The sequence below is a fragment of the Podarcis tiliguerta genome, assembly GCF_965153285.1.
Source record: "Podarcis tiliguerta genome assembly, chromosome: 5".
Lineage (NCBI taxonomy): Eukaryota > Metazoa > Chordata > Lepidosauria > Squamata > Lacertidae > Podarcis > Podarcis tiliguerta.
Genome location: NC_139538.1, coordinates 84,326,935 through 84,341,251, shown reverse-complemented (window position 1 = coordinate 84,341,251; position 14,317 = coordinate 84,326,935). Strand labels below are relative to the sequence as shown.

Genomic DNA, 14,317 nt, shown 5'->3' with positions numbered 1-14,317 from the left:
TTCAGCCTAAGCAATAGGGTAGCATTCTCCATCACACCTGGAGGCAACAGGTGTGTTAAGAATAGAGCACCAAACCAGCACACAACTTTGACACCAGTGTGCAGTCAATCGGACAAGCTTGGGCTTTGGAGTCAGCGTTAGATATGGAGATATGAAAGCTAGGAGCTAAATGGCACCTGAAACTGAGGTTATGGACGCAACAGTGGAACGTCTAGGCACACTTTTTTAATACAAAGCTGAAAATGAATGAACGGCAGCTAAACTATTAGGTTCATTTTTCACATGGTCTAGTCCTTCCCCTGCCCACCCCCCTAATATTCTTAAGAGGGTCTCTTCTCCAGTCTTCAGAGAGTAGCTGGAAGTGGGGAGGCTGAAAAAGGTCCTCCTTTCCTTCCACTCTGCAGTTTTAATCTGAAATCTTAGGCACGGTTCTGCGCCCGGAGCTCAGAAACGGCTTGTGCTAATGAAATTCCCTCCCACAAAACACACCTAGAACAATGGGAGTTTCGAACACTCTTTGGGATGTACCTGTGGCCCCTGATTTGAGTGTCAATTACAGAGTTTTGGGGATGGCACAGAAAGTGGGGTCTGTGGCACAAAACCAGCACACAGCTTTGGCACCAGTATGGAGTCAAACGGACAACGTTGGGTTCTTGGCTATTTACTTGTGACCCCGATTTGCTGTGTCAATGACTCGGTTTGCGAGGAGGCGCGGCACAAAATGTGCGATTTGTGGCAGAAAACCAGCACTAAGCTTTGGCATCGGTTTTGCGGGGATCCAAAATTTGGGGTCCACATGTTAATGGAGCCGGGCTGGCATGTATTGCTGACCTCCAGCAGAAGGGAAGAGCTGATGAACTCTGGAGAAATAGCAGGCAGTGGGGGGGGGGGCCTTATTATAGCATCGTCTGTCTGAGGCAGTTGCCTCACTCTAGCTAAGGTGGGGGCCACCCCTGCACTTGGAATCAGCTCCTTCCCCTGCCAGACTATCTGCTTGGCAGTGTTTATCTAGTGATAAGGAGTCTACATGCATCCCAGGCAAAACGGCTTCAAATGCCTCCCCACCCCCTAGATAGCAACCTTTTAAGGAAGATTTTTCAGCCTCAGGGCTGCATTTGCTTCTGGGCAGCCATGCCCACATGCCAGCAGTGGGTGGGGTCAGGGCCAAAAGTGGGTGGAGCAATGAATACAATTTTCTACCCTGGTACAGCAGGCTAGTTTCTAGACGCAGTCGCACATCCCTCTGTATCCTCCGTCCAGACAAGCAAGAAGCCAGGTTCAGAGGTCAAGTAAACATTCCAACCAGGCAAAAGCACTCCAGGAGGTTGCAGCCCAAGGCCAGTAAGGGGGTGTGGCTCAGGGAAAGAGGGTGTGGCCTGCTAAGAGTCCCAAGGGCCAAATAAGTGAGGCTTGGGGTCAGTGTTTGACACCTGGGTCCAAGGTTTCCCTGACCCTCCAACGCACTGCCTTAGCAGGACAACTTGCAGAAAGGCAATCCACATACTACTGCTCACCACTGCTGCTAAAGCAGCCACAGGACTGTCCTTTCCATTTACCGTATTTTTTGCTCTATAAGACTCACTTTTTCCCTCCTAAAAAGTAAAGGGAAATGTGTGTGCGTCTTATGGAGCGAATGCAGGCTGCACAGCTATCACAGAAGCCAGAACAGCAAGAGGGATTGCTGCTTTCACTGCACAGCGATCGCTCTTGCTGTTCTGGCTTCTGAGATTCAGAATATTTTTTTTCTTGTTTTTCTCCTCCAAAAACTAGGTGCGTCTTGTGGTCTGATGCGTCTTATAGAGCGAGAAATACGGTAATTGAACATTGTTAATTGGCATGATAACCATCAGCACGTTTAGGGAGAGTCCACCAGATCACAAATTTCTAAGATTCCACATTCTTGGCATATAACAGCAGTATTAATCAATTCAAACATTTTTGCATTCACTTTTCAAAATAAAAACGCAGACTGATGCAGAAATATAGTGATCTGAATGAAGACTGGGGGGGGGGGGCGGAGAAGGGGAGAAAAACCCGAGAGAAGCCCAAACCGACAGATCCTTGCCCATCCCTAACAGGTGGTGCTTAAAATAATTCTTTTTAAATGCAAACAGTCTGCCTGAATAATAGAGAGAAAGGCTGGCCAGCAAATCTGTGTCCAAAAACAGGGGTGAAGCCAGGTTTGAGCTGTGGGAGAAAGAATGCAAGTCCCAATTTGCATATATATTTGTATGCACTTGATTTTTTTTTAAGCACGGCAATCCTTTTCTGCCTCTGTCAAAACCTAACAAAGAAAAGAAGGGTCTAAATTTCAGCTCCCTGCTAAAACAAGAGGTGAGCAGAACCTCTCGATTTGGATGCAAAGGCATGGGCGCAAACTTTTTGGTAATAATAATAATAATTTATTATTTATACCCCGCTCATCTGGCTGGGCTTCCCCAGCCACTCTGGGCGGCTTCCAACAGAACACTAAAATACAATAACCTATTAAACATTAAAAGCTTCCCTAAACAGGGCTGCCTTCAGATGTCTTCTAAAAGTCTGGTAGTTGTTTTTCTCTTTGACATCTGGAGGGAGGGCGTTCCACAGGGCGGGTGCCACTACCGAGAAGGCCCTCTGCCTGATTCCCTGTAACTTGGCTTCTTGCAGTGAGGCAACCACCAGAAGGCCCTCGGCACTGGACCTCAAGTGTCCGGGCAGAATGATGGAGGTGGAGACGCTCCTTCAGGTATACTGGACCAAGGCCGTTTAGGGCTTTAAAGGTCAGCACCAACACTTTGAATTGTGCTCGGAAACGTGCTGGGAGCCAGTGTAGGTCTTTCAAGACTGGTGTTATATGGTCTTGGCAGCTGCTCCCAGTCACTAGTCTAGCTGCCACATTCTGGATTAGTTGTAGTTTCCAGGTCACCTTCAAAGGTAGCCCCACGTAGAGCGCATTGCAGTAGTCCAAGCGAGATAAAAATTACAATCTAATAGCATGTGTAGCAGGTCATTTATATCCCACCAGAGTAAACACAATGGGAAGAGTAGATCAGGGAAGGTAAGCGCCTTGCAGGAGCTGCCAGAGTGGCAAGGCAGCAGCTCTTCACAAGTCAGTGACATCAGTCAGGGAGATGGTTTGGCAACTTTCAGAAGTTGGGAGATGGGCTAGAGTAGCACCAGACAGAACCTACCCTGTAAAAGGTAAAGGGACCCCTGACCGTTAGGTCCAGTCGTGACTGACTCTGGGATTGCGGCACTCATCTCACTTTATTGGCCGAGGGAGTTGGCGTACAGCTTCCGGGTCATGTGGCCAGCATGACCAAGCCGTTTCTGGCGAACCAGAGCAGTGCAAGGAAATGCCGTTTACCTTCCCACCGGAGCAGTACCTATTTATCTACTTGCACTTTGATGTGCTTTCTAACTGCTAGGTTGGCAGGAGCAGGGACCGAGCAACGAGAGCTCACCCCGTCGCGAGGATTTGAACCGCCGACCTTATGATCGGCAAGTCCTAGGCTCTGTGGTTTAACCCACAGCGCCACCTGCGTCCCTGAACCTACCCTGTACTTTTGTGTATTTAAGGGGAGACGTGACCAGCGGCAAGGCATGGGGGGGCGGGGGGCGCACACAATTTTTGAGCGGGCACAAACCAGGTGCCCTCACCGCAGAGTGGCCCGATGCTCCTCTCTGCCCATCAAAGGTCATGTTGGCCAGCCGGGCTCCCCTCTGTGCAGGCAGGCAGTTGGCTCAGCACAGCCCCGCTAGGGGATGGGGTCGTTCCGGTGGCGAGGGCTGGCGAACCCACCCCGCTGGGGTGTCAGCAACTGATGCCGTGCCGCTGGATGTGACCTTTTTTGCCAAGGCAAAATGGAGCACAAGGGATTCTGGGCCTTCACTCCAACCACCACCTTGCAGGCTGGGCTGAGAGTAGCCTACAATAACCCTCCGATATAGTTTACTGTTGCACCCTGTTGTGAGAAGGAGGGCAGCTTTCAGAAGCCCTGTAAAGTAACCCGCTGTGAAATTCCATCCCTGAGATAGCGCCACCGTCAGACGTCCTCCCAGGCCAAACCCAATTAACTCAATCGCTTGCTGACTTGCATGCAGACTGGTTGCACTTTTAAAATTTTAAAATCTAAACAAAACTGTTTGTGAATTAAGAGCCAAATTAGAGCACGCAACCCATTTTTCATGGGGTTGTGTGTGTTTTTTCAACTCTCTTCGCCACAGGCTAAAACAGGAAACACCAGGCACTTCCAGGCTGTCACTGTATTGTGGGTGGGTTTCAATTCATACCAGAAAGTGGGCATTGCACAATTAGGGTGGATTTGGGCTCTTATGTAATAAACCTGCTTCTCCCCTATCTGCAAAAAATGAGACTTTTTGCAATAAGAAAGGGGGTTATGAAATGTACTGGAAAACGTGGGGTAACCATTGCTTGACTTAACCTCATTTAATCTGCATGAATATTCAATAAACATGTAACCTACCTGCAAACTTTGTCCAAATAAATCTGGATGTTCAGTAAACAGGTTGTCTGAAGTGACCACAAGCACGCACCCCAATTATACACTCTGCAACATTCTGTTTGCAAGGACCTGCTTGCTTAAATTCACATCATTTATAAATAAAGAACTAACAGGCAGCTCCCAGTCTATGATGTTATAGCTCTATGGAAAGCTTTCATTTGCTTAAAGGTTAAGGGGTAAAGGGACCCCTGACCATTAGGTCCAGTCGTGACCGACTCTGGGGTTGCGGTGCTCATCTTGCTTTATTGGCCGAGGAAGTCAGCATGGCCAGCATGACTAAGCCGCTTCTGGCGAACCAGAGCAGCACACGGAAACGCCGTTTACCTTCCCGCCGGAGTGGTACCTATTTATCTACTTGCACTTTGCCGTGCTTTCGAACTGCTAGGCTAGCAGGAGCAGGGACCGAACAACGGGAGCTCACCCCGTCGCGGGGATTCGAACCGCCGACCTTCTGATCGACAAGTCCTAGGCTCTGTGGTTTAACCCACAGAACCACCCGCGTCCCAGCATTCATTTGCTTACTTATTACTTATAGGTCCAAGAAATCCAAGACTGCTCGGCCAGTTCTAAAGGTTGGTTGCTCCTACCGCTAAACAAAACTCATAGCTCCCTTCACTCTCTGGCAAAGGCAGGAAGACAACATTACTGGCACTACCATGGTGCAAGTCAGTAGAGCATGAGACTCTTAATCTCAGGGCTGTGGGTTTGAGCCCTGCGTTATGCAAGAGAGTCCTGCGTTGCAAGAAGTTGGGACTAGAAGACCCTCACGGTCCCTTCCGATGCTACAATTCTACGACTCAAAGTCGGAATGGCTTTGGCCAACGCCAAGTTCACAGATTTTATTTTTCAAATAGCAGCTTTCTCCAGGAGGTAGGATCAGCGGGCAAGACCCCAAGAAGTGCCCAAACCATGCCCAGCCACGTACAAGCATCATTCACCCTAGGCTACCAACCACACTTCCATTATTTATGGCTGAGGTATAATAAGCAGCCGGCACCGCCAGCCAAGCAAATTAACATGGGGGAATAGGGGCTGGATGGGATGAAGGAGCCTAGACGAAACCACAGACGTCCTGAATCATGCAAGAGAAACTAGCAATTGGCTAAATGCTGTAATTAGTCCCTATGACTGGGCCTGGAGCTGCAGTTTCTCAGGTGTACTGGGGAGGAGGGGCTTCCTGTTGCTGGGTGCCCACATTCAAAATTCTAAGCATAGGGCTCCTTCCTTTTTCACAAGGCCATGGCTTCACCTGAGACTCCAATACTTTGGCCACCTCATGAGAAGAGAAGACTCCCCGGAAAAGACCCTGATGATGGGAAAGAAGGAGGGCACAAGGAGAAGGGGACGACAGAGGATGAGATGTTGGACAGTGTTCTCGAAGCTACCAGCATGAGTTTGACCAAACTGCGGGAGGCAGTGGAAGACAGAAGTGCCTGGTGTGCTCTGGTCCATGGGGTCACGAAGAGTCGGACACGACTAAATGACTAAACAACAACAATGGCTTCATCTACGGTCCTCATCCAACCTGCTTTGTGTAAGCATAGCATAGCATCCAGTCTGCTCTGCTTGCCTTCTCGTCATTGCATCCATTGCTTCTATTTATGGTTTTATCCTTTACTGTGTTGTACAGCAGACCCTCCAAGTGTCCCTATTTTACAGGGACGTCGTGATTTAGAGAAGCCGTCCTGGTTTCTGATTTGATCCCGGAATGCCCCACTTTTCCTTAGGATGCCCCTATTTTCATCGGAGAAATGTTGGAGGGTATGAGATTATCCAACCCCCGAGCCATCTGAAGGCAATCCTGTATAGGGAAGTTTTTTTAAAAAAAAAAATAATGTTTTATTATGTTGTTATATATGTTGGAAGCTGCCCAGAGTGGTTGGGGCAACCCAGTCAGATGTGTGGTGGTATAAAGAGTAACATTATCATTATGGAATGGGACGTCCCTGTTTTCATCGGATAAATGTTGGAAGGTATGGTATAGTAATGTAGTTTAAAGCAAAATTTGAATTTCAATGAGGGTCTGTAATAGCTTACACACAATCTCTTAAAACTGAGTCCATGACCCTCTTGTCAAACCAATGTTTTTCTGTAAAATACATACTGTACATCATGCACTCAAGTTTCAAAACCAATTTAACATGTAACATGAGAAAAAGAGGTTACTGTTTGAGACCCGCACTCATGTAACTAGTTTCATGATATATATTTTTTGGACCTGGCCTTTGTCTTCCAGTACAGTGGTACCTCATGTTAAGAACTTAATTTGTTCCAGAGGCCCGTTCTTAACCTGAAACTGTTCTTAACCTGAGGTACCACTTTAGCTAATGGGGCCTCCTGCAGCTGCCGCGCCACCACTGTGCAATTTCTGTTCTCATCCTGAAGTAAAGTTCTTAACCCGAGGTACTATTTTGGGGTTAGCAGAGTCTGTAATCTGAGGCATCTGTAACCTGAGGTACCACTGTACTGTAAATGATCGTGCCCTGTATGATCTTGTAGTATGTGGAAATTACCAAAGAAAAAACCCATTATTTACGCAACTGCCCCCCCTGCAAGAAGATCTAAATCATGTTTTGAAAAAAAAGGATTGTAGGCTACCTGATCAAAAGTTTTGGATTTTGCCCCTAAGAGAAGTATAAAAGACCCGTCAAAAGACTTAACCCTCAGTGGCTAGGACCCACAACAGGATATGAGAGCTGCCCAACCAATTGGGAACACTGATCTCAGAGGGGGTTTGTTTTATTTGATACCTTCGGCTTTCACCCATAGTTTCCTCTGGGCGCTTCCCAACTGTTGATATTTTTGGGTGGCATTCAAACACATACTAGCAAACTCAGGCTGTGCATTTATTGTTCGTTGGGAAGCCTTGCACAATGAACTCACTTCCTCAAAACACTGGACTTTTTGTGGAAAAGCCAAGTGAGAGAAAAACGCAGCGAAAAGTGAAGCGGGTAACATTTGCTTGATTCAGCATGGTCTAAACTCCCTGTGAACAAAAAATCTGAATGAATGCTCAATAAATAGTTGGACCACCAGCACCACCCCGGTAAATAAATCAGGATGCTTGATAAGAAGGTTGTCTGGAAGCGACCCTGCTGGTACTGTCTGCAGCAAAGCCCAATGAACACAAATCAAAAGGATTTGCAAGCATTTCTGAACTTGCAATACCTATGGACAGAGCTGGATGAGTATCACAGCAGAAGTCAAGATCGGGGAGAAACAGAGCGCCTCTTCTGTTTAGGTAGAACTCAACACAATCCTGAAAGAGGCCAATTCAGAAAACAGAAGCCCCCTTGAAGCAGCAGAAGGGACTGTCCTGACTTGCCCCTAAACAGAACACCAATGCAACAAAGGCATGGACCTCATAACCAAAACCAAACCCAGGGCTTGTATATTTTTGTAACTGCTATTTATTTTGTGATATTTTGGGAACCACCCTGGGATCACTATAAGCAAGGAAGTGCAGTCTGCAAACCTAGCTCATCATCTGCTTCTTCTGGACGCAACAGTTCTATATCAAAGCCACTCTTGCTACAGCTTGCCTGATCTCTTTTCCTCTAAGGAGCCCAAAACTGTATTTCAGTTGCATAGCATTCCTGAGAAGAAGCCCAGGTTGGCAGTGACCACCTGCTGATCTTCACAAGCCAATGGGAACTTGCATTATCTTATGTATCCTCAACCACCAGCTTAAGGAAGCTGCCACTGTATTTCTGCTTTGCAGATTGGCAAGCGGAGGTAGATAATCATTGAAACAAGGTTGGAAGGGACCTCGAGGGTCATCAAGCCCCAGAAAGGCAGGAAATTTTTTCTCCAGTGTGGGGCTCAAATACATGACCCTGAGATTAGGAGATTCATGCTCTACAGGCTGAGCTATCGACAGGTAGATGCCAAACCCAAGCCAAACAACAGGAAGACATGACTACGTGCGAATTCTGAAGAATTCGATGACAGACATGTACTCCCAGCGTTGTAACTCCTGCTGGTCGCCTTAGGAGCTTTCGAGGCAGTAGCTCATGCAACGCTGTTCTCGAAATTAATGCAAACTGGCTGAGATACAAGTGCTGTCACATGGGCTGACAGACAATAAACAACAGCTAATGATCAACAGAAGGGAAGTGTGGGGGGGGAGCAGAAGGCCTTTCTTAAGGAAACACCCAGAGTGGGAGAAGAGGTGTCACCTCACCACCAACTCTGAAAATAAGGTTGCATCAACAAAGTAGCTGCCGCAAGGATTTTTTGTTATCTTTTATTAACAGGGTCGCTTCAAAAGAGGGAACCCACTGGAATAAGGTGCTCTGTTGTATTTAAGGAAACTGTGGAGCTCTGCAGTAAGAAGCAGGTATGGAACAGATGTGGCATCTAAAGCAGTCCAAAAAGAGCCAGTCCAAAAGGGCATGGTTTGTTGGTTTTGGTTTTTACAAAACCAACCTGTGAAACACAGTGCCTTCTTCAACGTGTGCTAAAGCAGCATTTCCCAACCTTGGGCCTCCAGCTGTTTTTGGACTACAACTCCCATAATCCTCAGCTAGCAAGACCAGTGGTCAGGGATGATGGGAATTGTAGTTCGAAAACAGCTGGAGGCCCAAGGTTGGGAAACACTGTGCTAAAGTATATATACAGCCCTGCACCTGATCATCCAAAACTGGCCCCACAGGCTCTCATGCTCCTAGGACCTAGGCCATAAACCTCCACTGCTTGTGCTTGCAAGTTGGCCACATAAAATAGGGGACCTCTGGCCAGCCTCCCCAGAAATGCCTTGCAGCACAGTATATTGGTGGGAGTGATGGGCAAGTCACCTACGGCTTGTATCAACACTGACTCAGAAATAAACCAAGTTGCTTCTTGCCAAAAACCAGGGAGTAGTTTGGCTTATTAACAAGCCAAAAGCGAATCCCTTGCCCTGTGAAGCTCCAACCTACCCGCTCCCTCCTCACTTTTGTGAATCCTTCTGAAGTCTTTGCCCACTTTCTTGCAAACTCTACTCAGCATCTGGGAATGGCAGCAGCCAACACTCCAGGAACAGTGTTCAAAATTTGCCAGGCGTATTTTGCACCTGGCTAACAGCCACTTGGGACATGGGTGGCGCTGTGGGTTAAACCACAGAGCCTAGGACTTGCCGATCAGAAGGTCGGCAGTTCGAATCCCCGCGATGGGGTGAGCTCCCGTTGCTCGGTCCCTGCTCCTGCCAACCTAGCAGTTCGAAAGCACGTCAAAGTGCAAGTAGATAAATAGGTACCACTCCAGTGGGAAGGTAAACAGCATTTCCGTGTGCTGCTCTGGTTCACCAGAAGTGGCTTAGTCATGCTGGCCACCTGACCCGGAAGCTGTATGCCGGCTCCCTCGGTCAATAAAGTGAGATGAGCGCCGCAACCCCAGAGTCGGCCACAACTGGCGTCCCTTTACCTTTAACAGCCACTTGCAAACAAGTGAAGATGCCCGGGCGCCAGGATGACGCCTGGCGCCTCCACCATCTAGAGGTGGCTGCCTGGGCTTCCTTGGAGCTTGACCATTTTCACACGCTAACAACACACCCTGCAAAATTCTATCTGTTATATTTTATCTGCCCAGTCAGAATGAATTTCAGGAACCATCTTGGGTTTTCATTCGAGAGGGGGCTTATTATTTGTTCCTCATCTGAAACTCTGGAGAACTGCTGCTGGCCAGTGTAGGTGATACAGAGGTAGACGGTCCATGGCCTGACTCAAAATGCAGCTTCCTATGTCCCTATATACCTGGAGTTATTTGAATATTTGCATCTTGCTCCCTCCCTAGCCAGGCAACCCAAACGCGTTGTCTTGCAGCTAACGAAGGGCAGGCAACTGTCTCCTTACAACCAGACAAGACAGATTCAACAAGATACCAATCAGTCAGGTTGAGGCAGCCTTCCTCAGGCAGCACATTACGGAATATCTGTAAAGGGCAGCCAGTTGTAATTTAGTTTAGCCGCATATTTTGACAATGCAGATTTCCTGCCTGAGGCACCGCAAATGTTTTGAGGCAACCGTCTGCCTCTCCTGCATTGTCCAGAATTGACAAGAAGCCTGGAAAGTGATTCAGCTTGGAAGAATCTGCTAACTAAACACACCAATCAAGGGTAGGCAGCCATCTGGTAGTGACAGGCAACCCTGAGCCCCACCGCTGCTAGACAGGTTGCTTGATCTTTTAGTCCGAGGCGAAACCAGTAGCCCAACACTATGCATGCTTACTCAGAAGTAAATCCCACTAATCCATAGGATTTACTCTCAAGCCAGGCAAACAATGGTGATTGTGCGTGTTTCCAGGGAAGGGCTTAATGTTTTGAACAGGTCAAGGAAATATCAGGGTTCTTGGCAACAAGGTGTTCCTGATGCTGCCGCTGCTGTTTTTTTAAAACTATGTGGGTATTTCCCTCAGAAAGGGTAAAAGGTCACAGGAGCCAACTCCTAGGGGCCAAGGTACTTTCAGCCGCCCCCAATAAAATATTTGAGCCTCCGCCCCCCGGTTAATGGGCATTGCCATTCAAATACTGTATGTGTACTGCATTTTGTGATAGATTATGTGGGGTGGAGCTTACCTGTCCGCCTTCCCAATATTTTATTCAAGTTGGCACCCCTGAGCAGGGGAAAATGCATGGGTCAATATTTACCAGACACTGGAGAGACCTTTTGGCAGTGAACATGGACCACTGGTACCAAACTGCATGGGAAACAGCGCTACTAGAAAAACTAATCAGCAGACTGAATCTATCATGGGATCAAACAAAGAAGGAGGCCTTCCCCCTTGTGTGGCTCCTCTTTATCACATACAAAGGCCAACAAGACAATGACCCCCTCCCCTGCCCTAACAACTATGAATCAATAGGGCTAACTTAACCTTACACACAAACAAAACACCCTGCAACCAGTCAACTGCAACTAACCATAACTTGGGCCCTCTGATCACTCGCTCTGCCAGCAAAAATAAGACACCTACCCATGCGATGCGGACAAAAACATCTCCACTCATACACTATGTAAATAATGGAAGTCCCTCACCCTCTCTGCTTTCACCCCTCCTATTTTCTCTTTCTCTGTTTTCTCCTTTCTCCCTCCCCATCTCTCTTCCTTCATCAACCCCACATTGCTACAAAAACGTCTCAAACTGACTGTAATGGACCTGTGTGAAGGATTTTGTTATTTGAAAACAGAGACACTGAGTGTACTTATGGAAAATCTTTCAATTTCTTCACAATTTTGCCTGCACAAAGTTTGTGGGGAGGTTAAACAGTGACCGGCTGCGTACCGAACATTTGCTCCAATTTGATTTCCAGGAGGGTATATGACACTGGGTCAAGCAGTTTGTTCTGCCACACGTTCCAGTGCCTTTTCATGTCACTTTCCTCATGGCAAGAAGTCCAGTGGCGGGGGGGGGGGGGGGAATCAGGCTTGTTGAGTAAGGGTTCCAAACCAACTTTAATGGAGGCTTAGGATATATCTTGTTCTTAGCTAGCCTCCTCCTTCTTAGGCTTTTGAGATCAATGCTTTTTATCGCAATAGCTACTGAAATAGCTCAGCTGCAGAGTATAGACTTCGGGAGTTCCTGTAAAATTCTGAAGTTGGGCAGTGGAACGCTGAGCACCTTCCACTCTTGTAAGAAACCAACTACCCCTGGAGCTCCTTGGGTAAATGCCAGCTGACAATGGGAAGCTGGGTTTTAAGCTGCCAGTTTCTAAAATGTATATAGCCCCATCCTTTGCATGTCTTAGGTGCAGTACTAATATATATATATATATATACACACACACACACACACACACACAGTGGTACCTCGCAAGACGAATGCCTCGCAAGACGAAAAACTCGCAAAACGAAAGAGTTTTTTGTTTTTTGAGTTGCTTCGCAAGACGAATTTCCCTATGGACAAAAACGTCTTACGCCTTTTTCTTAAAACCGTCAATGCATTCCTATGGGAAACCGTCAATGCATTTCCTATGGGAAACCGTGCTTCGCAAGACGAAAAATTCACAAGACGAAAAAACTCGCAGAACGAATTAATTTCGTCTTGTGAGGCACCACTGGAGAGAGAGAGAGAGAGAGAGAGAGAGAGTTCACTTGTGGGTCTCTAAACCCCTGTAGGCAGGGGCAAAGGATTTATTTAGCTGTTCTGATTTCCCCCATGCCCCTCCCTTTGCACCTTTTTTCATCTTAACAGCTGCACTGCCTGCCTGGTGCATTTTTAAAGAAGTCTCCATTATTTAGCCTAAGCACCTTTAGAGGTGCCCTTTTGTCATTCCTTCTGATTTGCCATATAATTGGTTTGCACTTGTTCTGCCAGTCCTTCGTTTGGCAAGGCTTTCACTTCTGTAAAAAAGCAGTTACCTTGCCTTTGGGTGACCATCTGTCATGCTGAGATTCCTGCCTTGCAGGGAGTTAGACTAGATGACCCTCGCGGTCCCTTCCAACTCCACCATTCTAACCCAATTGCATGATGAAGTAAATTGAATTTACCAGTAGCTGATTGACTCCCGGTCAGACATTGAAACTTTGTAAATGAAAGAGACAGAGGAGAAATGCACTTAAAAACCTCTGCTTAGAAAACTCTAAGGAAGGAGAGACCACAACCTCCAGAGGGAGACCGTTCCACTGTCCAACAGCTCTTACTACAAGAGAGTTCTTCCTGATGTTTTGTCGGAATCTCCTTTCATTGCTTTGATGCAATGTCCGAACATCTCTGGCCAAACGAATCAGAATCAATGCTCAGTACACCCGGGGCGTCATCCAACGCGTGCGCAAAACTGCGCGAAAACAAATCCGGAGGAATGCTTGATAAGCATGTCGTCGGGAAGACACCTCGGGCACGCACGAGGAGCGCGCATCGCACTACTGTATAAGCAGCACTCTGGAAACATGTGGCAGGCTGGGCGCATTTCCGGGCGGACGAGACACAAACACACGACACGCAAAGCATCCTTCCACGCAGATGCTGCCCTCCACCCTAACAGGTCTCAGCCCTGAAACTTTCCACTGGCACTGGCTCGCTTCCACCCCGCCTTGCACGGGTGGAGGAGAAGCGGAGGCGCTTTTTCGAGCAGCTCCGAGGCTGGGGCCATGCGAGGAGATGCGAGGGCCATCCCCGGCTCAGTCCCGAGGGCAGGCTCGCGGGCGCAGAGCCGAGCGGAGAGGCCAGGCCAGGGCGCGGGCAGGCGGAGCCGTGAAGAAGCAGCGGCAGCCACGGCTCCGGAGCGCAGCGCAGCCCGCCACCTTCGCCTCCCCCCGGCGGCGCCGGAGCCCCCAGAGCCGCTCGGGGCAGAAACGCCGCTGGCTGGTAGCGTGGCGCGCTCGACCCCTCGTGAGGGTCCCTTCCCGCCCCGTCCTGTGTTACTCACACGATCCACATGCCGGTGATGCTGAAGGCGGGCAAGGCGATAGGCAGGATCGCCCAGGCGGGCATTTTGGGGCGGAGGCGCGCCCGACAGGGGGAGCTCGCCCGCCCGCCCAGCCAGCGTCCGGTGGGCGCCAGGAGGGAGTCGGCTGCAGCGCGCCTGGCGCCGGCCCCTACCAAGGCCCTCGGCCCCTTGCGCAGCGGACTGACTGGAGCGCGGGACGACGACGACGGCGCCAAAGTCGGCGGGGCTCCAGCCCAGCGGCGGCGGCGGCCAAAGCGTAACTTCCCGCCCCCCGAGGAGGAGGAGCGAGGCCGGCATGGGACGGGGCGACCCCGCCTCGGGGGCCGGTCTCCGCGCGCTGCCCGCCCCGGCTTGGAGAGGGACCTCTGGGCGCGCTCGTCTTCGCCTCAGCGAAAGGGAGAGGCTGTGCCTTTCCTGAGGAGAGCGAGAGGCGCGCCAGAAAGCG

The 14,317-nt window shown here is 49.0% G+C and overlaps 1 protein-coding gene across 1 annotated transcript in view; it reads right to left on the bottom strand.

Annotated features, from left to right (window-relative positions):
- Nucleotides 1-14,000, bottom strand: part of NFKB2 (nuclear factor kappa B subunit 2) — a 94,338-nt gene extending 80,338 nt beyond the window's left edge. Inside the window, exon 1 of the mRNA XM_083440364.1 lies at nucleotides 13,852-14,000. Within this exon, the coding sequence (XP_083296490.1) occupies nucleotides 13,852-13,916 (65 nt within the window). The 5' untranslated portion in view covers nucleotides 13,917-14,000. The remainder of the gene's footprint in view (nucleotides 1-13,851) is intronic.
- Between the last annotated feature and the right edge of the window lie 317 nt (nucleotides 14,001-14,317).